This window comes from Octodon degus, unplaced genomic scaffold (genome assembly GCF_000260255.1).
Source record: "Octodon degus isolate 3935 unplaced genomic scaffold, OctDeg1.0 scaffold00155, whole genome shotgun sequence".
Taxonomy (NCBI): Eukaryota; Metazoa; Chordata; class Mammalia; order Rodentia; family Octodontidae; genus Octodon; species Octodon degus.
The window spans coordinates 4,168,281-4,190,579 of record NW_004524731.1 but is presented as its reverse complement, the minus strand read 5'-3'; the positions used below and the strand labels follow the sequence as shown (position 1 = coordinate 4,190,579).

The following is a 22,299-nucleotide window of genomic DNA, read 5'->3' as shown; positions in this document are numbered from 1 at the left end:
CCGCCCTGGAGCCCGTCCATCCTGGAGCCCATCCACCCTGGAGCCCGTCCACCCTGGAGTCTTGTCTGTGCCCAGGTAGCCCAGGTCTGCACTTGGAACTTGCTCCTGTGGGACCGACACGCGGCTGGGCACACTCCTCCCTGCTTCCCTGTTGCCATACCGTTCTGTTTATTTTCTCAGTCCCTTATTCAAAGAAATTCCTCTAAGATTTTAGCATTGGCTTAGTTATAATCTTTTTTTCTCTCTAAAACTCCAGAACATCTTCATTTTCACTGCCCCCCCTCCCATTTCAGGTGCTGCTGGTTTCACGGACAAGCTCTCCCCAGCCGCGGTGGATTAGGCAGTCCTTGCTTTTGAGGACACCACTCGCTCCTGTAAGCGAGCTGTCTTAGGCAGTTGGGGTGATTCCGCTTTCATGCTGTGTATATGTACTAGCTTACTTACTATTCTTTTTTTTTCCATTTTGAAAGTCTCAGGCCTGGGCTGGCGGGTATGGCTCAGTGTTGTAGCTGCCTGCCTGACAAGCACAAGGTGCTAAGTTTGATCCCTGGTACCACAAAAAAATAAATCATAATAATAAAAATAAAATACATAATAAAAACCTCAGCCCTTTCATCAGGTTTAATTTTTCTCCTTCTGAATGTTCAGGGGTGTTCTCGAATGCCCTGTGAACTAGATTACAAGCTGCATGGCTTAGCGACTTCCGCATGTGCATGCGAGCCCTCCGCTGGCTGCGGCTCCACCTCTCCTCCCTCAGCAAGAGGAGCCCACTCTGGGTTCCCACTGAGCATGGGGTGCCCTGTCTTGTTTGTCACCACGCTCCATGAACCCCAGAGTTCTGAAAATGGGGCCTGACGCCGGGCAAGGAGCCAACGGGGCTCCAGGGCGCACCACCGTCTGAGCTCCGTCGTCTCTGACTCTCAGGATGCCTCAGGGACCAAGTCCTCACTCTCATGCAGGTGCTGCCGTCCACTGGAGCAGGCTGGAGGAAGCGTGTCCCGCAGCCTTAACGTGCTCCCACCAGCTGACCTTTGGCCAGCACTCTCTGCAGGTCTGGGATGCACCCCTGACGGCCACCTGCTCTGACCCATGGGGTGGACCGGCACAGGGAGCTCCCTTCCTCCTGCCAGCATCGGCACCAGCTCCCACCCTGGTGCTGTGCACAGGAGGATCCTGTGCAGAAGGAGAGCTTCCCATGGGGGAGGGAAGCAGGAGTGGGGCCTCTGGGCCAGGGAGGCTCGGGGCAAGAGGCAGACTCAGGCAACAGGGAGGCGCAGCTGCAGACAGCAGGCACAGGGTGGAAGCCCACACGCAGACCCCAGGCCAGCAAGTGGCAGGAGGATGCGGTGGCCCCAAATGAGTGGCGAGCAAGTCCTGGAGGCCTGGCCCAGAGCTGCAGCTTTACAGAGCAGAACAGGGGCCACAGTCAGATTCCTGGGGTGTCCGCTGGGCCCGGCCAGTGCACGGACACATGGGACCCGGGGCTCTCTTCGAGCATGGCCCTTCCATGCACCAAGCCTCTGCCAACTCCCAGCGCACCACTGCGCACTCCCGGCGTGCCCACCACACACTCCCACTACGCACTCACAGTCCCGGTCACCAGACGGTTGCACATCCTCGAAGGGAAACACATTCAGCAAATGGGCACATACAGGATGAAGCGCTCGCTTCTAAGTGTTCATTGTCTTCTGCAATCTGCAGTATTACAATAATTTAAAGTACGTGCACAGCTGTAATTCCTCCATATAAATATTCACAGTAAATACGGCAGACTTTTATTATAACAACTGGGGCTACTCAGCGCTGACGTGAATGACTGTGGTGCTCCTGAGGGTGAACTCAGAGCCCTCCCACTAAGCCACCTCCTCCACCCCGCCCAGGCCGAGGCTGAAGCTGACCCTGGAATGCTGGGGTTATAGGCGGGTGCCGCGATGCTCATCTTAGCATTAATACAACTTAAAAATAAAAACGTAGAAGAGGATGCCAAGGAGATTATAGAAGAGGGTCTCACTACAAATTTTAAAATCAAGATGAACATTTATTACTTCTCTCTCCGAAATAGTTATTGCCCAAGAGAAACTACTGGGTAATGAAGCTTTACACAAAAACACGCAGGTGTCATGGAGGAGTAAGTATTCTTCAGGCATGGAGGCCTCAGACATGGCGTGCTGCGGAAGGTGTTTCTACGAGCTGCTAGATCGGGTCGGCCAAGAGGACAGGCGGAACTGGGCTCCCTTCCTGACCCAGATGCATGCTGGGATGCAAAGCTGAGAGCAGCCCCAGGCTGAGGGTCCAAGGGCCCCCAATGAGTCCAGTGTGCTCTCCATGCATGCATTCGCAGACCCCCAAGGGCCTCTGAGAGCCCTTCTGGATAAGATCCTCAACTTCCAGCTTGCAGCAGTGACTGGTGCCGTGACCCTGCAGGTGGCAATGGTAGGGTCACTCTGAACCCATCCTGAAATACCTTTTCAGGTTCAAGACCAGGATCCACCGGGAATATTTGCGCGAGTCATCCATCCACATTGCATGTCAGCCTTTCAGGTTTGTCCCTGTCCGGGCACCACCTGTGGCACACCATGCTGTGCCAGGCCCGGGACCCTGCCAGGTGCCACCTGGAGAAGAGCCCACACTAGTCCTCCTTTCTATACCCAAGTGTCACCTGTTGGAACCTAGTCCTGCTAGTTTGTCACTGTGACCCAGTGGTGAACAAGAGGAAGCACAAATGGACACAGACTCACAAGGGCAGCAAGGGGTTCTCGCCCCCAGGGCCCAGAGGACCCCAAGCATCTGACTCACCCTGGGGACAAACAATTAAAGTAGTATCAGATTCGTCTTCCTTCCGAGATCCGTCAGCACGCACCCAGGGGAGTGACCTGAACCCCGCCAGACAGCATTTCTCTGGAGCCCACAAAGCTGGCACCCTGATCCTGTCCCCCCATGCTGAGGGAGGATGCCCCGATTCTCTTCTCATCTCCCACACATGAGCTTGCTTCTCCTTATGATTCTGGGAGCAAACTGAACTGGATAAGAACTGGGTCCAATTTCCCCAGAAGTTCAGCCTTGAAGCCAAGCGGGGGGTCCCATGCCGTCTCGGCCAGCTCACCCTGCAACCGGAATCCTGCATCCAGCCCATGACTGGAGAGTGGTGACTTGAGCAGGCTGCATGACCAGAAGGGTTTCCATGTCCTAAGTTCGTATTTCACAGTGAAGTATGGAAGGCTTTCCATTTCCCAAGCTCACGCTGCGCAGCCGCCGCATGGAGCCTGCTGCATCAGCTGGAGCTTCCCTGCCCGCCCATGGCCACGAGCCGCAGTGAGCTAGGTGCACTGGGGGGCCCTGCTTGCACACCCCCAAAGATCTCGGAAGAGCTCCTGTAGACCCCTGAAGGTTAACTTCAACCAAAATGAATTTTCAACCTTTACAGTCTCCTTTTCGAATCATGAAATAAAAACTAAAGTTCCTAGGCTTACCCAGATTGGATTAAAAAAGCAATAAGAAGACTTGACAGGAAAACTAGCAATTTTAAACAATGCTGTAGGAAAGCCGTCAGCTGGCTCCTGGACATAAATTCCTTCATGCTTTCCTGTGGGCATGAGGTGAGGATGGAGTCTCGCGGGCAGGCAATGAGCCTCGTCCCTCGGTGTGGAAGGTGGACCAGAGTCCTCAAGGGGTAGAAGCCGCCTTTCCCCTGGGGCCCCAGCAATTGTGTGGGTCACGCGTGCTCTCATTTCTCTTCTATGACTGCAGTCTTTTCTGTGCTGCAACACATTTTTCTCTTAAATATTTTGTTCCGGGGAAGTGTGGTGACTGCAGTCTGTCTAGTGTCCTGCTGTAGAGAGAGAAGTGCACTTTCAGCTGCCTCCGTGTGGCCCCAGCAGGGCAGGGCCACCCCGGTGTGCAGGGGACCATGGGCCCTGGCTGCTCGCAGGGGCCCCGTGCAGCCTCATGCCCTGCAGCCCTAGCTCCTCCCACATGCAGGAAGTCTGCCTACCGGCTGTCCACTGAAGCCAGCACACACACACTGTGTGCCCCAGCAAGCTGAGCCACGTGTCGCACGACAGCCCAAATCAGACAAGTTGTGATCCCAGAGGGCTGCTGCACAACTGGACGCTGTGACGCTGATGACAGTGTCTTTCTGGGTGCATGAGGTCCTTAGCACCCTGAGGGACATGTGTGCATTACTGGGGCGGAGCCTAGAGCCTCTGCACAGAGCCACATCCTGAACTTCTGTTTAGCTCTTTTTACTTTGAAGACTAAGTCTTGCTAATTTTCTGGGCTTGGGCTTTGTCATCCTCCTGCTTCAGTGTCCCAGAGTGCGGGGGTGACCAGCCCGCACCACCATGTCCAGCTAGGACATGTCTTCTAACTATGTGCAAAATTGTGCTGTTTTTTCTGTTTTGCCAAAACAAGTATTAAGTATCTAGGCCACATCTGGTAGATGTGGAAAGCCTGCCCTAGACATGTTTTTCCATCATTTATTCATTTATTTATTCTGTAATTAGGACAGGGGACTACAGGGCCTACAGGGCCTACAGGGTCTACAGGGCCTATAGGGCCTACAGGGTCTACAGGGCCTATAGGGCCTACAGGGCCTACAGGGTCTACAGGGTCTACAGGGCCTACAGGGCCTACAGGGTCTACAGGGTCTACAGGGCCTACAGGGCCTACAGGGTCTACAGCGTCTCACTACATAGACTGCACTCTGAGTGACTCTCCTATTTTCGGCCTCCCAGGTTCTGGGATTGCAGGCGCACACCACCACACCCAGTCTCCATCGCTGTCTCTGCATGCCCCGCAGGCGCTTTAGTGCGCTGAGCTATCAGGCCAGCCCTCCATCATTTGAAAGTATCTTGGTTGACTGCTCTGAGTCTCACGGTGCACTGTAGCCCCACAGACCCAGGTCTGCAGCCACAAGAGCAGTCACCCTAGAGCAGAGTGCACGTGGAGAAATGAAAGCGGGGCACGCACAAGTGACTGCTGCCATGCCTCTTGCAAGGCAGAGTGGCCACCTGTCTGCACGGCACTTCTACTGTAGTAGGCGGGTCTGTAAATAATACAGACATGGTTCAAAGAACACAGGAAAATGTATCCAGGCTATTCGGCAATTAAAATCCCATTCTGATAAGAGATTTGGGCACCCACAGCACATGGTAACTGTGGGGGCTCCAGGGACCAGCTCCCCAAGGGACAGACTGCTTATGTTATTCAAGACATCCCTGTAAATTAAAATGTATAATATAAACAGCTTAAATAGAAAGATAATAGGCATTTGTAATGGGCACCAGATGAAAGAAGGAAATCGGGTGTTTATTTCATTCATTTAATCTGAATGATTTCCTGTCTACGCCCCATTTCGGAGGCTTCATGTGGAATCTCATGACACTTCCATCTGTCAATTGCTAATGGATCTGTATTTTTATTAAATGCTCAGTAACACATAAAAATGCTACTGTGGAGCTGACAAAGCACAGGCACAGAATAAAGTCAAGGGCAAAGATTTTTTTTTTTACAAGTTACACTAAAATGTAGCAAACAGGATGATCAAAATAAAAGGTAACAAGTCATGAAGCAGGGTACGTTGGCATAAGCCAGAGTGCAAAAGAAGGCTGGGCTGGGCAGGGACCGCACCAAATGCGGGACATGGATGTTCTCCCTCGCAGCCCCCGGGCGCCCCTGCCCTGCAGGTGTCATGGATGCTTCTGGACCACCACGCCCCCACATCACTAGCTGCCACGGCCCCTTCCCTGCACACCTAACCTGCCTGCTGAGAACAGCCAGATTTTATCTACAAATGCTTCTGAGAAATGCATGTGCAGCAGCCCCTGCCCTGGCTGCACCTCCTGCCTCCATGTGGGTCCTGAGACAGCCCTGGGGGCTGCAGCCCTACACAGCTCAGGCCCCGCCACACCCTGAGCCCTGATTTGGGAACAGCACAGCCTGGTGCATTCTGTAGCTGAGGCAGCACCTCAGGCAACCACAGCCTGATGGACAGGATTCCTCATGAATGTTTCCTTCCACAGGATGTCATCTTATGGGTAGAGATTTTTCAATGCTTGGCTGAAAATTCCAAATGTAAAATAACATGAGAACTGAGAATAGAGTTTAATTCCTCCAGGAGCAGCTACTGAAGACCAGCAGCTCTGGGGCATGGTGTCCCCTCATTCCCAGGGTAGCAGCACAAACTCCAGTCCACCGGACCACATCAGGAGAGGGAGTGTTCCTCCCTGCGGCACTTCCACTCTTGGGGCAGAGGACCCCAGTGAGAAATAAACCAACTGAAAAGGGAGATGCTATGGAAGGCGATCAGCGTGATGGAAGAAACAAGAGCAACGCCCAGTCTGAACATGTCCCCAGCCCTTTGGTGCCAGGAACTCGTTCTGCTGTGTACATGGGCCAAGCAGTGGGGCAGGAAAAGTGGGCCAGGGCTTGGTGGCCTGGTGGACAGGTGGGCCTTCTGCAGCAGGGCACTGGTTAGGAGCCAGGGTTCAGCTTCACTGGGGCTCTCTCACGCTTTCCAGCGTGAAGTGACACAGGGGCAGGAGACGAAGACAGGCAGCAGGGTCAGGGCTTGGGAGTGCTGGGTGTGGCTTCCACAGGCTGTGTGTGGGAGGTACTCTGAGGTTGCCGGGCCAGACCTAGGTTCAAGGCAATCTCGCTCAGGAGAGGAAACCATGGCGAGATGCTGCTCAACACCCTGGGCTGGCAGGGTTGGGCACTGGAGAGGAAAGGGGTCCTGGTGTGCCACAGGACAGTGTGGGTGAGTGGGATGACAGCTGCATGTCTGCACCACAGAAGAATGTGCTCTGTCCACTCGGCAGCCAGCTGTGGCTACTGTGGCCAATCTGGCACTTGGAGGGATCCTGGTGTGGCCAGCAGAGGCAGAGGCCACGGGATTCACTGCAGTGAGTAATGGTGGACCAGTGGTGTGGAGAAGAGAGGAGGACCTACTTCACTGGGAATAAGCATGCTGGGGCTCCACAAGAGACTGCAGGAGGGAAAAGGCTTCAAACAGAACCCAGGCAGGGCTAGCAAAGGTCAGTGGAAGCCATCAGGTCACCAGCGCAAGCTGCACGGGAGCAGGTACTACAAGCAGGAGCTCAGAGCACAGCGAAGAGGGGCCTGTAGCTGGCAGAAATCTGGGTGACGGCTAAGATGCCCAGGTGTGAGACTGAGCCCCTGTTCTGCGGAAGGGAGGCACACAGCCAGGGCCCTGATCTTCAGTGTCAAACTACTACAGGAGGACCTGAAACTACCCCCAGAAAAAGACCAATACACACACCGTGCATCTGACTCCCAGCATGCATTTGTATTATTACTAAATGTAAATAATTTTCTTGCTCAAATTCTGCTCATTAAAGTATTGCATCCATGTATTTAACTTCTAAATTCAAAGGGAATAAAAAACTGTCAGGAAGCATCACAGAAATGATGTACTTCATGCATTTTCATGACAGAGGGCAGTGATTTCATGGTTGTAAAATTCTTGTAAATCCTGGCAAGTTTGGATGCACAGTACTCGCTGTCAGCATTACCTCTCTGGCAATAATGACCATTTCCTTGGATAATAATTTAGAGAATGCTGCAGCAAGCAAGCATCCTCTCTAGCTGACCCTGCCTCTTTCCCAGGGCTCTGTGAATGCTGCTGCTATCTGTGAGAACAGAAGAAACTAAGTGAGCAGGAGGACACGGATGCCCGCAGCACGCGTGTTTACCTGCGCAGCACGTGCCGCGCTGGAGCTGGCCAAAAGAAGCCTGGGTATGAAGCAGGTGGGCAGAGAGAAATGGTAACACTGGGCACAGCAACACAGAAGCCCCTGGGACCCGCCCTGCAGGAGTGCCGTGGTAATTGAGGTACAAAGTTTTCTTCTCTGATCTTGACATTTAACAAGTACTTAATAGCTATGAAGATGTGTTGTAAACCCTACTTATCAAGTGTAGGTTTAAATTGCATTCTGCAGTTTAAAAAAAAATCTTCCTGTATGCAGAAATAAACCACTCAGATTTCACACACTGGCAGTGTCAACTTCATCACAAGTAAAAAATCCCCTGCATGGAAATGTGCTACTCAAATTAAACGAAGCCTGATGTGCAAGAACACTGGCGCCACGCCCCTGAACAAGGGAATATATCCCCACCCACAACTCATATTTCACTTCGGTGGCCCTTAGTTTTGTGGTAACTAGCACTCGGTGTTTGCCTTCCATTAACTGGTTTGCACGATTGGAGCCTAGGTCCCCTACTTATTGACCGTATCATCAGATCATAATATCACTGTAACTCAGACTTATAATAATTATTGGAATGAGAAAATTGGCAATACAAATGCCTATTTTAGAAAAACATTGTAAGTCATTATTTTGTTTTCTGCAAATATTTTGATTTTATGAACTATGAAATTTTATTAGTGACAAATCTATCATCTATAGTTCTTCAAATGAGAACATGCAAGACATAGCTGCTGTAGACCACCAGCATGTACAAGGGAAGTCGAAGCTTTTGCTGTTTACATCCCTAAAGCTGCTTGGTGAGCTAGGCCAGCCCCCTTGCACAGCTGGTGCAACAGCGGTGAGCCAGTGTTGGCGAGCAGTTGGGCCTATCGTGGCAAGAATAAGCATCTGTGAGAGGAGGGAGGATCTGTGTTACCTGGATTTAAAAGTAGTGACTACTGAAACTGGCTGCGGAAGCTCCTCATGTCCGAGAAACACTGGTGCTAGACTTCGGCTGCACCACACCTTTGTATGTCCTTCAAAACAAGGGTCCTTCACTTAGTGGTTTAGATTTTGACTTCTTTACAATAAATACAATCGGAACTGAATTCCAAGCTGCTTCTCTCACTCTCTAGACTCTGCCCTACAAATTCACATCCGTGATGGGACTGAACTGATCCTCACCCTTCTCGAGTAGGGTCAGTGTGATCTCTCTCCTGATGCACAGCAGGCTGAGGCAAGGCTGAGGTACAGATCCTCCATGTGGCACCTTTCACATGGGCTTGCTCCTATGACAATGGCCAGGCACCTGCTGGCACCTCAGCTGCCTGAGGGCAGGCTGGGCCCCTGGGGCTAAAGCAGCACGGAGTCCACAGCCTGTGGTCGCCCGGTGCCAACCCACTGGTGTCAGCTTGAGGTGAGTGGTGTGAGGAAGGAGGCCTAGAGGAGGCCAGAGTCTAGCATGGGTGCTGCAGGCTAAACCCTTTCTCACAGAGTGCTGCCCTGGAGCCCAGACATTTCTGCAACAGAGAATAAGTAATAGCCATCTCTTGCATTCAGAGAAATCTTATAAATCAAAGTGCTTTTGTGGGCCCTAGATTTGAAGGAGGCCTGCTCAAAGCCATGGGGTGGCACAAAGGGCATTATGTCCTAATTGAACCTAATTATGCAGGAAATGGATAGTAACAGCATCGATGTGCACACCAGGGACGGCACAGCTGCAAGAAAGGGCTGGGCCTGCAGGAGTCAGGGCTGTGCTCAGCCTTCTGAGGACTGCAGGAGTTTTAGCTACAGGAGTGTGTGTGTGTGTGTGTGTGTGCATGCATATGCATGTGTGCATATGTATATGCATGTGTGAATGCTCACATGTGCATGTGCATGCACACATGCTCCTGTGTGAGAGCTCTGGGCGAAGGTTTCTTCATAGTTTAAAGGAGTCTTATTCTGGTTACAATAAATGAACACACACACACACACACACACACACACACACACACACACAGATTCCTCTTTCTAACCAGAAGTGGGGTTGCTAACACCGGCATAGCTTACATTCTCCTTAACAATACTAAATGTTGCTTCTTACTCAGATCTGTCCCCAAATGCATTTTTATTATTTCAAAGAGAATGTGAGTTATGTGAGAAAAACACGCATAAGCTACTGTACAGGGCACCTAGGCACATGTTTTTCTCTGTGGGTATCTGTGTCCTTAGCACCACTTGAAGGTCCTTGAATATTAGAGCGGGAATACACAACCAATCATTAAATAAGTGCAGAACCAGCAACGGCAACATGAGGAACTCACACATGCACGCAAGGCCTGGACAAGAGGGAGCAGAGCACGTCTAGGCACCATCAAGGCAATGGTAAATGAACTCAGCTCTCGCGCACAAGGTCTGTGGTGGGCCCAGCAGGGGACCTCAGAGCCACCTCTGGATATGGAATTGAGGTGCAGGCTCACCATCAGAAGGGGGCACGAGACTCCTACAAAAGGCGCCTCCTTAGGAATCTGGAGAGGATATCACATATTCTGCATCCACAGGACCACATGAGAGGACACCACACATTCTGCATCCACAGGACCATATCAGAGGATACCACACGTTCCTCATCCACAGGACCACATGAGAGGACACTGCACATTCTGCATCCACAGGACCACATCAGAGGACACCACACATTCTGCATCCACAGGACCACATCAGAGGATACCACACGTTCCGCATCCACAGGACCACATGAGAGGACACTGCACATTCTACATCCACAGGACCACATCAGAGGACACCACACATTCTGCATCCACAGGACCACATTCAGGGCCTGCAGAGTGTGTCATGGCTTAGCTTGGGATTTTTCCTGGGGATCCCTGTGCACTCTCTCACCCCATTCAACTTATCCTGTGTAATGTGCTTCAAACAGTATGGTAACCCCACCTGCTTAGTGTGGTAATGTTTCTCTCTTTTAGAAATAAAACTGCACACCCCTTCCAAACACTGTTTGCTGACTTAGTGTTGAAAATTGTGTGGATTTTTCATCGGCAATTTGTAAGTAGTTTCAAGCCCCAGGTCTTGGGAAAGAGTGGACAAAGGAGGGCCACTGGGCAGGCTAGGCCACAAGCCTGGCAGAGGGGTGGTGGGCGTGGGACGCAGCGGCCAGCTGGGTATGTGGACAGCACTAGGACACTTCGTCAAGAGCACACGCAGCGCCATCTCACACACCTTGGTGCTCTTCTCACTGGGCAATGATTGTGCTACTGTTAGGTAGAAAGAAAAGTAGCTTCAGTCAACCTCCCATCCCAGGAGGACTCGACGCTTCCACTACTCCAGCAGCTCAGCTCCAGCACAGTGCAACATGCACCTTTGGTGTCTCCATCCTGGGCAGGCGACCGGGGCTCACAGCTGGATAAACCTGCTTGGGCTTAAGGCTGCTCCTAAACTAGGAAGTGTGACTGAAAATTACAGAGTATGGAAGAATTCGAACTACAGCGTATTGCCGTAAAGACACACTGCCATTCATGCCATCTGGGTGCTGCCCGGACAGCAGCACGCTCGGCCCGCCACCCGGCCATTTCCGGAACAGCTCTGTAGTCCCCACTCCTGAGGTCCTCGGGTGCACTGCTCTGCCTCCCATCAGCGCCCTGAACAGATGCAAAGCCTTGGCCTCCCGTGGTCATTCGGGCCCTGGGGAAGAGCCAGCCTCACATAGCACCAGGGCCGGGGGACAGGTCGGGGAGGACGCGCCGCACACTGCCCCCAGACAGTGTCTGCCCAGCAGCGGCGTGCCCTGTACCTGACGACGCATTGTAGCGACTCTCGGCCAAGAGAACTCCAGGCGGGCTGGGCAGTAGCTGGCAGGAGGGGAGGATGCGTCTGGAGGGAGGATGAGTCTGTGATGGGGCTCGGGGCAGTGTGTCTTCCTCAGGGATGAAGTTTTTAGCACTCACAGGAAATGGCTGATGCCTTGTGTCCCCGAGAAGTTCTGAAGTTGAACTGCAGGGCTCAGCAGGGAGCCGGGCCCTCGTTTTGTGAACATCCTCCTCCTGTGCAAGGGGAGGACAGGGAGGTGGTCTGCAAGCTGTGCCCCGGGGGCAGCCTGCTTACAAGATAGGGGGGCAAAGGCAGCTGGTTCGCCCCCACTTTTGTTCTTACTACTTTTGCTGTCTTCTGCTACCCTGGAGTGCTGCCCCTGTGCCACCCGCCTTGGCACCAGCTGTTATGGACTGAAACTTCCACAAACTGGGAGCTAACTACGCCTTTCTCTCTTTCATTTAGGAGTTGGGTATTCTGCCTCAATAAGTAGAGAAAAGTAACTAAGACTCACTGTATGTTTCTGTTATGACATGTGCCATGTGAGCGGTTGGCTGTGGACACACCATTCTCTACTGTCCCCAGAAGGCTCTGAGGGAGGGGGGGGGGACCCAGCCAGACGCGTGATCCCTGCATGGCTGCTGGACACTCAGCCCATCAGCACTAGGACCCTTATTCTCACCTATAAATGGTTCTGCCCTGTTCAGTAACTGCCCTGTCCTCTTAAATGATAAATGTTTCCTTTAAATTATCTCTCAATAAAGAAAATTCGAGACATGTCACGGAGCCACTAAGTCACCTCTGCTGTTTGTGCAGAAATCAATCCTGGGGCTGAGAGCACAGCACATGCCTTGCACCCAGGAGAAGCCCAGGGCAGGAGGCCTGGACAGGCCTGAGGACAGCGGAGTTGATGCCATCTGTGGACGGAGTTGATGCCACCTATCTTCCGGCACCGACCTCCACTTCCTGGTGTGCCACCCGTGATTAAGTGGTGATTAAGCGCTAATGAAAGGTGCTCACTGACCACATCAGCATCATCACTGCAGCTGTCAGCTGGGGCCCCAGGGCGCAGGGCAGAGCCCACAGACTGCAGCGCTGAGGTCTGACACCCCACTGCCTGCAGCCTTCCCCAGTGCAGGCAGCAGGGGCGAGTGCTGTGCAGGCTGCCACGGCTGTGGTCAGGGACACAGCTCCAGGGCCAGCAGCAGCCTTCTGTCCTCTGGAGAAAGTGTTTGCGTCCCCACAGCAGGTAGAACAGGGAGGAATGGACCATTTCTAATGGAATCAGAAAGTGATGCGCATTCAGGAGTGAGGTTCATGCTCTGTAACATGAACAGACCCTGCCTGTTCCCAGCCGGTACCCAAACATGAGCTGCTCAGGACCAAAACAAGCCCACAAAGATCCACATCCATGTCCCCTGGGCCCCACTGGGCCTGCCAAGGAGCCAGGGGCAAGGCCCTGCAGTCCGCCTGTGCGGGGCAGACCTCCCTGCTGTCTGCTGGCCTGATCCTGAGAGGGGTGCAAGCAAGGAGGTGACAACGTCACCCAACCTGCCCACCATCCAGCCGCCTCCAGAGCTGCACCTGCATCATGCAGGAGGCTCCCTTTCTCCCCTGACTGCTCGAGGTGCCTCTCTTGATAGGATTCCTGGAGAGCCCTCCATCCATGCGCCCCATGCTCACTGGGCCATGGAGGCTGGGCAGCCCCTGGAAGAGCTGGGGACCTCTCTGGACACCCCAGGCCACTAGAACAATGGAGGCTGCACAAGGCTACCCATTCATTGAGGAGCAGGCCGGAACCTAAGCTTCCTGAGGCGCCGTCCAGCTCTGGCTTTCTGTATCAGATTTTGTGTCCTGATTTCCCCAGGAGTCACACATAGTGCTTAGAGGGCTTCTGTGACCTGCAGAAAGTCTTTCTTTAAAAGCCCGAGAATCAACCAAAGCTCTCGCCCCTACAGTGCCATTTCCCGCATCCAGACTGGAGGCAGGCATCTGGGGACAGGAGATGTGCCTGAGAAGGGATCAGACACGGAAGCCACCGCCCATGCACCGTCCTTCCCAACACCCGAGAACTCTGCATGCTTCAGACTGGTACCCAGGAAACCCAGGCCCAGGAAGTCCTGCTGCTGTCCTTTCCGGAGAGGCCTCCTGGGGTGTTCCTGTTCATCGTGGCCTAAGCCACAAGGCCTTAATTAATCGAGCTTACACAGAGAGGAAATGGAGCTGACACTCAGACAATTAAACTTCGCTTTCCTAAAAGCTAAAGTAGGAGGACGTCCTCAGAGAGAATCAGAAAGAATACAGAGAAAGTGATTGGGGGGTTTCCATGAGGAGGAGGAGGAAAGACACAAAAGGAGCGCAGTGAGGTGCCATCCTGCTTCCCTCAGGCCTTGCTCCGTGGAAAGAAAAACCCAGATCCGCACCGCAAGCTGCAGGAGAGGGTGGCGGCAGCCTCATGCGCAGCTGCCGAGCCTCAAGGCTGCCCTTCCTGGAGTGAGAGAAGGGGCAAAGCCGCTGTGGGCCGAGCGGACAGTGGGACCCGCTCGCCAGAGCAGGGAAGGGAGGCTTCACGCTGCGAAAGCCGTGGAGGAAATGGCAAAGAAAGGTGTGAGTGCAGGACGCCACGGGCAGCGATTCCAGCCACAGAACATTCCAGGGCACCGATCGGGACACGGAAAGACCAGGGGTCCAGTCGCGGAGGGTCACACGTGGGAGGAGCACTGAGAGCCCTGAGGGCAAGGAGGTGACTATGTGCTGCCCTGCTGGAGCAGCCCACACGGCATGACACACATGCCCACGCCCACCACAGGACAGCGCATCAAGTGAGCCTGCACTCCGAGGTGTGGCCTTCCCCCTTGTGTGGACTCGGGACTGTGCCCACCCACACGCTGCGCAGTGTGGGAGCGGGGAGGCTGTTGGTGGAGGCCTGTGAGAGCTCTCTGTGACTTCTCTTCATTTGCTGTTGACCTAAAACCAGGGTACATAAAGTGCCACAGAAGGCAGTGGCGTGTGCCTGTAAGCCCAGCCACGTGGCAGGTGAGGCAGGGACTGCAAGTTCAAGCCCAGGCTGCGCAGCTTCACAGATCCCTGTCTCACAACATGAAAGTGCAAAGTGCTCCGTCTGCAGCTCTGGGAAGAGCATCTGCCTCATGTGTGCAGGGCTCTAAATTCACTCCTTACGCCACAGTAGTTAGGCAGCTGATAGACAGATGGTTGATAGATAGACAGACAGACCGACAGGGATGATAGACAAAATACGTTTAAATTTTACACAGCCCGTAATGTACAGAAAAGGAGGAAACTGTCCACTATTAACTTAGAGCCTAACAATAGTTTCGTTTGCCACGCGAGGCCCCGAGGCCCCAACCCCATGAACTTCCTCTCAGGTGATAAAGCCCAACTTCGCGTCAATGCACAAAGCAGCAGGGACGCCGCCGGGCCATGTGGACCTCCCCCAAGCAGGTCACCGGACCAAGCTTCCTGCCATAGGCTGAAAACTTGCACACCCGACTGTGATTCGCAGGCGTGTGCCAGTCCACGGCTGCCTTCACCCGTGTGGACCCGGAGGACGGCGCCCTGCGGTCTGTGGCCTCACTTTCATTCACAGCCTTTCAAGGCCTTAGCTTAACCTGGCCCGTTGCCTGTGTAAACTTTACACATGGCTCCCCAGGGAGCTGCGGGGACCACAGTGTAGATCCCACTGGCTTTACGATGACAGTGGACCCATGTGCTGCCAGGTTTCATGCCACCCCTGATGGTGCCCCTTGAGGGCGCTGTCGGCTTCCACTGCCATGAAATAGCTTTGCTTTGCCTTCGCAGGAAGCCGTTTGTTAAAGTGGACCAGACCGCAAAGTAACCTGAGTGGGTAGCCGTCCAGGTGTGGGCTGTGGCCGCCCATGAGTAATCCCGCAGTCACTGTCTCACATTTCCTTCTTGAAATCTCAGCTCGGGAGGAGACACAGGCCACTCCTAACCCGAGGCTGAGAGTGGGCAAGCCACGCACGACCGACCAGCGCCACACAGACTGCAGCAAGGGCAGTTGGGGGCTGGGAGCGCCTGCAGGCTGGGCTGTCGGGGGGCTGCATGCACACTGCGGGCCCTCCTCTTCCACACAGCTTTGGTCCTGTGCTGACGGCAACCTTTACAGCAGTGTTCCCGCTCACCACGAATAGACGCATTGCCTGTCCCTACAGAGCTTCCTAAGCCCGGCTGCTCCCTAAGAGGCCCAGACACGCCACCCCAAAATATGGCCCCTTCATATCTCCTGCCGCATCTCTGGAGCCACCCACACAGGAGCTCTGATCTTCCACTGAGGCAGGACACAAGGGCCTCGCTCCAGAGCACCCACCCCCAGAGGAAAGGACACAGACTGAGGGGAGTCAGCACAGTGTGCCTGCTACACCCCAGGTGACACCCTGGGATCACACCCTGTCTTCGTCTCCAGTAGTGGACCCATGTGAGCACTCCCTCTCCTGTGGCTCATGGACCACATGAACACTCCCTCTCTCTAGTGGCCTATGGACCACATGAGCATTTCCTCTATCCTGTGGCTCGTGGACCAAGCGAGCACTCCCTCTCTCCAGTGGCCAATAGGCCATGTGAGCCCTCACCCTCTTCCATGGCCCATGGACCACGTAAGCTCTCCCTGTTTCCAGTGGCTATGAGCCACATGAGCACTCCTCACTCCTGTGGCCCTCCTTTCGAGGCTCCTGCGTCTGTGTTTCTCTCACTAATCTGACTTTTGTTATGGGGCTCCAGGCAAGCACCTCACAACAAGTGAGCAGAGACGTCTCTTCTTTCCTACAAAATGCACCTTCCGCAGCACAAGCTGAGTCACACATAGTGCTTAGAGGGACACCTAGGAGGCAAAGGGTGCACCGCGCTGGGCAGAGAATGGCCACGCGGGCAGGCACTGCACCTACTGGAGAACTGGATGGAGAAGCCTGACTTGCTGATGAAGAAGTCACTGTCGAACTGCAGCGTGAGCGAGTTGAAGGTGCTGTGGACGTCCTCTGGCAGTGCCGAGCCGCTCCACTCCTTCAGGAGGATGTCACTGTCCACCGGGCCATCCCACACCTTGAGGATGTCATGTGCCAGCTCCGTGTCAAAAACGATGAAGTGCAGGCTGCGGAGAGAGAGCACAGCTGCGTGTTTGCCTGACTGGCCTGGAGCGTTCGTGCCGCCAGCCACCCTCACTGTCACAGAGCCACATTCCCAAAATAAAGAAGTACATGTGCCCAGGCACTGGGTGCCAGTGGGAATGCGGGAACCGAGGCACAGGTGCCGCCGCCCGCATGCAGCCTGCCTGAGCACAGCACGGCAGAGACAGCCAGGTGTGGACCTCCCCCCTGCAAGGCAGATGGCCCCACAGTGGCCAGGACCACCAGGCCTTTTGCTAACTCGAGAGAGGGTGCCCAGAGCCTGCTCCAGCCTTGCTGCTCTTCCGGGGCCGTGAGGGGCAGCAGGCCCAGCAGGACAAGGCTCTCCAGGCCAGTGCACACAGGCAGGTCCTGGGGCCCTGCGCCTCAGATTTGTTTCCTGATGTTTAGCTCCAGAAAACCATATTATTGGAAATTCCAACAGAGGCAAGGAGGCTGGTGACAAATTCCCTACCTTAGGAGGCTCACAGGGTGTGGGCAGTGAGCTGTGTCCCAACCTGGGGACCCAAATGCCAGGGGGACCCATGGGCTAGCAGACGCTGAGCTGCACCTGGTGTCTGCAGCCCTTCCTGCTCCTTACACACGGATGTGCAGGAAATAAAGCCACAGCCTGTGGTGTAGTGACCCTGGGCCGCTGGGTCACCTCACATTCTGCAGGCAGCACTTGCAGTTACGTCCAACTGCACTTTCTACACACAGTGTGAAATATGCAGGCACTCCCTAAATACCCTGTATCTCCTCTGCCTGCCTGCCTGTCTGTCTATCCACACCTCTGTCTGTCTGTCTGTCTGTCTGTCTGTCTGTCTGTCGGTCAGTTGGTCGGTCGGTCAGTCTGCCTGCCTGCCTGCCTGCCTGTCTATCATCTATCTATCTTGTCAAGACAGGGTCTTGCCCTATAGTTCAGGACCTTAAACTCAGCAGGCAGCCCAGGCTGGCTCCAATCTGTGACAGCCCTCCTGCCTCAGCCTCCCAAGTGCAGGGACCACTGATGCACACCCCATGCCTGGCTCAAGCATTAAATATTGAATATGTCTAGACACAGAAACAATAGGCACTTGTTTTCCCTCACAACTGATGCTAGTGTTCAGCCCTACTGGCTTCAAATATTTTAAACAAAATTCCCAATGCCGGTGCTGCCCACTTCCAAGTCACTGGTTTTCCCGCGTTGCACTCCTGCAACATGCAGATCCATTTCAGTGTAGGTGGAACAGCAGTGTGTCACAGTGCATGTAAGAGAATGGGCCCCACGTGTCACTGGGCACATGTGTGCACCGTGTTCAGTGTGCCTCGGTGTCGCCACAAGGGTGTCCTCCGCGCCGAGCGTGTGGAGAGCAGTCACACGAGGTCGCGTTCTGGGAACCTTGGGCTCAGGGACGCAGGTGGCAGACAGCCCCGCTGCCAGTGCAGGAGGCAGAGCATAGAGCACCCACAGCACCAGCGCAGAGGAGAGAGAACCGGCTCATCAGCAGGAGCTCAGTGTGGCTGGCACGAAGGCAGAGTGTAGTGAGGGCACCGGGGCTTGCGAGACAGGGCCAGGAGGCAGCTGTGAAGGCAGGGGCTCGCTAGGCCCTCTTAGAGGCATGGTAAGCCGGGGAGTACCTGAGGGCCTGCAGCATCAGGGGACATCCAGGAACCCAGGCAGCCAGGTGTGACGTGAACAGCTGAGATCAGAGAAGAGATAGGTGCTGGGGTGCAGAGGGCGGAGTCAAGAAGCCGGGCCCTGTGGTCCTGCTAGCATCTTGCATCCTATACTGAGGGGTACAGCGGGAGCTACTCTCAGTCTGTGACAGCAGCTGATGGACCCTGTGCTAACCATGGGGTCCCTCCAGCCTGCAGGAGAGCCTCATGCTGCCCAGTCCAGCTCCACAGCAGTGTTCAGGCCTCAGGCTGGGATGCTCCCAGGAAGCCAGGAGGACGTTATGAGGCACAGTGAGAGGACCTGGCCAAGTCTCTGTGGGCACCGCTAAAGGAGCCAGGAGGGCGGGTTTCCCCTGACCCAGCAGAGACAGGGGCAGACAGGCCATGTGGGTGGCCAGGGAGGACCAGGCTGTGGGCTCGAGACCTACACAGGCCGGAGCAGAGCCAGCACATGGGCCACCGTGATGGGCCAGATCTGGAGGGGGCCGCAGTGGACACCTGTGTGCCCTGCAGGGCAAGGCTTCCTGAGTCTGCAAGGAACAGTGGAGGACTCACGAGTCTAGGCTCTGTGCGTGGTCGCTGCTGTGTGGCACCCACTGGTGTAGAGGCCTTCGCAGCCCATCCCCGTGGCTGTTTTACTCGTGCCTGTGGAGGGTGTGTGTTGTGTCCTCGCTAAGTGACCGACTACCTCAGCAAAGCCTCGCTGCTTGGGGCCTCAGGAAAGCTTGGCTCTGTGTTCTCATGACGCGATCATCGTAAGTAGTGCAGAATTGTACTGAATTATTATTCCACACTGTTTAAATGGACATACTCGTTTCCTTAATATCCAACTTATAAATCTCAGTTCTTACTCTTTTTATTTCTTATTAGATTTTAGTTTGATAACAAGTTATTTCAGTAAAAGTATTGCACATTTTTTCTTTTCTCTGGAAGATTTTTCTTAGTATGTTAGTAACAGTTACCTTTTAATTTTGATTTTTTTCTAAAACTGCTTTCTATTGCATCAGCCTGTCTCCATTTCTATTCCAGCCAGTAATCCGTTATGCAACCTGTGTTTGATCTCAGTAAATCTTGGCCGTTATGGGCGTCTGTAATGGGGCTTCTTCAAGACGCCCTTTCTGGGAATGTTAATTGCAATTAAAAGAATTAGTTTCTAACTGAACTGATGTTTGTCTACTAGTTCCTTGACTTTATTCCAATGTTGTTTTCAAACTTTCATGATCTGAATTTTTATCAACAGTCTTCCCAATTATTATATTTTAAGTTTATGAAATACAAATCTGTGTTATTACTAATTCCAGAAGTTGCGGCGAAGTAGTGCACTCCCCCTCATCGCGGTCGTGCTGGGGGAGCTCTCCAGCATTTCGTAGCGTGTGCGCCCAGCACCTTGCTCAGAACAGAACAACGGGAAGAGGAAGCGGCGCACTGGGGGGCGAAGCACACACGAGGTGGGGCTCTGGAAAACGCAGGTCACCCAATGGACTCAAGAAGGCCGATGTAGAGAAATACAGGAAAAGATTTTAAAGCCAGTGATAAGCTTAAAACAGGATAGAGATCTAAAACGAAAGAATTACATGTCTAAACATCAATGTAGGAAAGTGTTCATGGAAGCAAATGATAAACACTGTGCCTCTCGACTGATGGCCGGACAGCAGAGCTGACTGCGGACGTGGCAAGCGGCACTATGCTGCGGCTGTGACCAGTGCAGCAGGATGAGGAGGAGAGAAAAGAAAAAATGAAGGGAGGACAGCAGGCTGTTGAAATGAACGGAGACCCTGAAGTGTAGGCATCAGTGAGCATAGAAAAGTACTCCGAAGTTTATGAATAATTGCTAGAGTAAGCGTTACGTAAGACAAATATAAAATGCAATGTATCTGCACAGTGGCCAAAACCAGAATGAAACATGTGTGCTTCTCACACCGTCTTCTTGAATTAAGGGCGATTCATTAAGCAGGCATGACTCACCAAAACGTTCAAGACCTTCACGCAGAACCAAAGTTTTGGCTGAGCTGTAAAGGACTCAAGTCAGCCACTTCTGACATTGCCGGTCCTGCAGGTAACCCACTACTGTTAGACTACTGGATTATGTTGGATTATTTTGCTGAATTCACGTACCTACAATATTTAAATGGCAATGGAGTACTCTTCTCTGACAAAACTAAACAAAAAAGGGGATACAAATGGAGGACCATTTTGTATCTGTATATACAAAATAGGATAGATATACAGCTACTTCCTCTTAATTCAATGAGAAGAAGGATTTGTACTAAGAGTGTTTGGGCAGGATATCATGTCTGCATCTTGTACTATGAGTAACTACTGCGAAGACAACAATATGCAGTGTATTATTGAAACTGCCCTACTAATTGGATTGAAACTGTCTCACTGCTATTTGTTTCTCAATAAAATTAATTAAAAACATAAGACATGTCCTCAGGCAGCAGAGCACTGTACTGTGGGAAGGATCAGAACTTTCAGTAATGTAGAAGACATCAACTTCCCCCAGGAACCTGGTTTATATCGGTATTGTGATTTCTGTAAAAATCTTGGTAATTTCTCAAATTGACATAGAAGTTGAGGGTCCAAAACCAGCACAATGATCTGCACGAGAAGGACAGGCGTGGTACCAGACATCAAGTTTTGTACCAAAGCAACCAAATAATTAAGATAGAAAAGTGTGCACTGAATGGCAGCTGCTTCCAGAAAAAGGGAAGGAAGCTCACAAAGCGACCTCTGCAGACACAGAAACTGTAGAATTGTGGCATCAGTGCTGCCGCCCCCGGGTCAGTAGACGTCTGCATGTTAGTTGCCCGGGTAACAGTGCAGGTTACAGTTCCTACTGTTTATGTTTCTTAGAAATGGCTGCTTACTGTGATACACAGCTGGACCCTCTGGTACATGTTGTACAGTACAGCGGACAAGCCGTCCTGCCTCTGTACTTCCTGCTCCCGTACTTCCCGCCTCTGTACTTCCTTCCATGTACTTCGTGCTTTCTTATCCCACATAACCCCTAGAGCACCGGAGATCCAGGCTTGCTTCGTGGGAAGAGATCCCGACCAGTGCCCAGCAATGTGCGTACACCTGCCGCTAAGCCCTGGGTATCGCTTTGGTGTTCGTGTTTGCGTAGCAGAATTACACTGCTCTGGCAAGTGCAAGGGCCTGAGTTCAATCCCCAGTTCCACAAAAAAAAAAAAAAAAATACATACATACATACATACATACATACTTGGGTGTAGTGAGGGAAAAAAAGATGGGAGGTTAAATAAATACAGAAGAAAACTTAAGACAATATTTTTATAATTTTGGGAAGTCAAGGTCTTTTAATCTAAATAGAAAAGCCTAAGAAAGACATGTAACAAAAAATAACATGACAAAACTTAAATCCAGGTAAGAAACTAAGTGATTACAAATAAAAACTAGTAAAATTAATCCAACACATTGGAAGGATTTATCTCACTCTTGAACACGGTCTCTAGCCGCATCCATTTACCTATCAAATCCCCGAGTTTACCCTGTTTAGTGAAATCAATCAGACCCATGTGGATCAACAAAGCGTTGTCTCCCTAGCATAAGAAACTGAAAAAATAAAATCTGAAAGGCACAGTAGATACTGTGAAAGGGAACCTGCATACAGGGAAGGAACAACTGGGATGCAGGAAAGAAGACAAGAAAGAAGGAGAAACGTGTGTCCACAGGAAAGCTTACACTGCTGCCTTCTGACGTCCACTTTGTGGGCCAATTTTGCATGCTTACATCTCGCAATCTGAACAAGTAACTGTTTAGTGAAATTATGTATCCTTTCTAATTTTGTTTACTATTTTTTATTCTCTCCAATAAATTGGAATGAAAAATTTGTGCTTAACAAGAGGAATTATCAGAGTAGAAATTTCTGCCGAGTTCCGGGAACCCGCAGACCCAGTCCTAGCCCAGGTTCGGTGAGTGTGTGGAGAACTTCCTGCTACCCTGCGCCAGCGGGACCAGTCCCA

At 52.5% G+C, this 22,299-nt stretch overlaps 1 protein-coding gene across 1 annotated transcript in view; it reads right to left on the bottom strand.

Moving 5' to 3' along the window:
- Positions 1–22,299, bottom strand: part of Csmd1 (CUB and Sushi multiple domains 1) — a 1,642,653-nt gene that overhangs the window by 217,030 nt on the left and 1,403,324 nt on the right. The window contains exon 26 of the mRNA XM_012517218.2: positions 16,439–16,641. Coding sequence (XP_012372672.2) covers positions 16,439–16,641 — 203 coding nt within the window. The remainder of the gene's footprint in view (positions 1–16,438; positions 16,642–22,299) is intronic.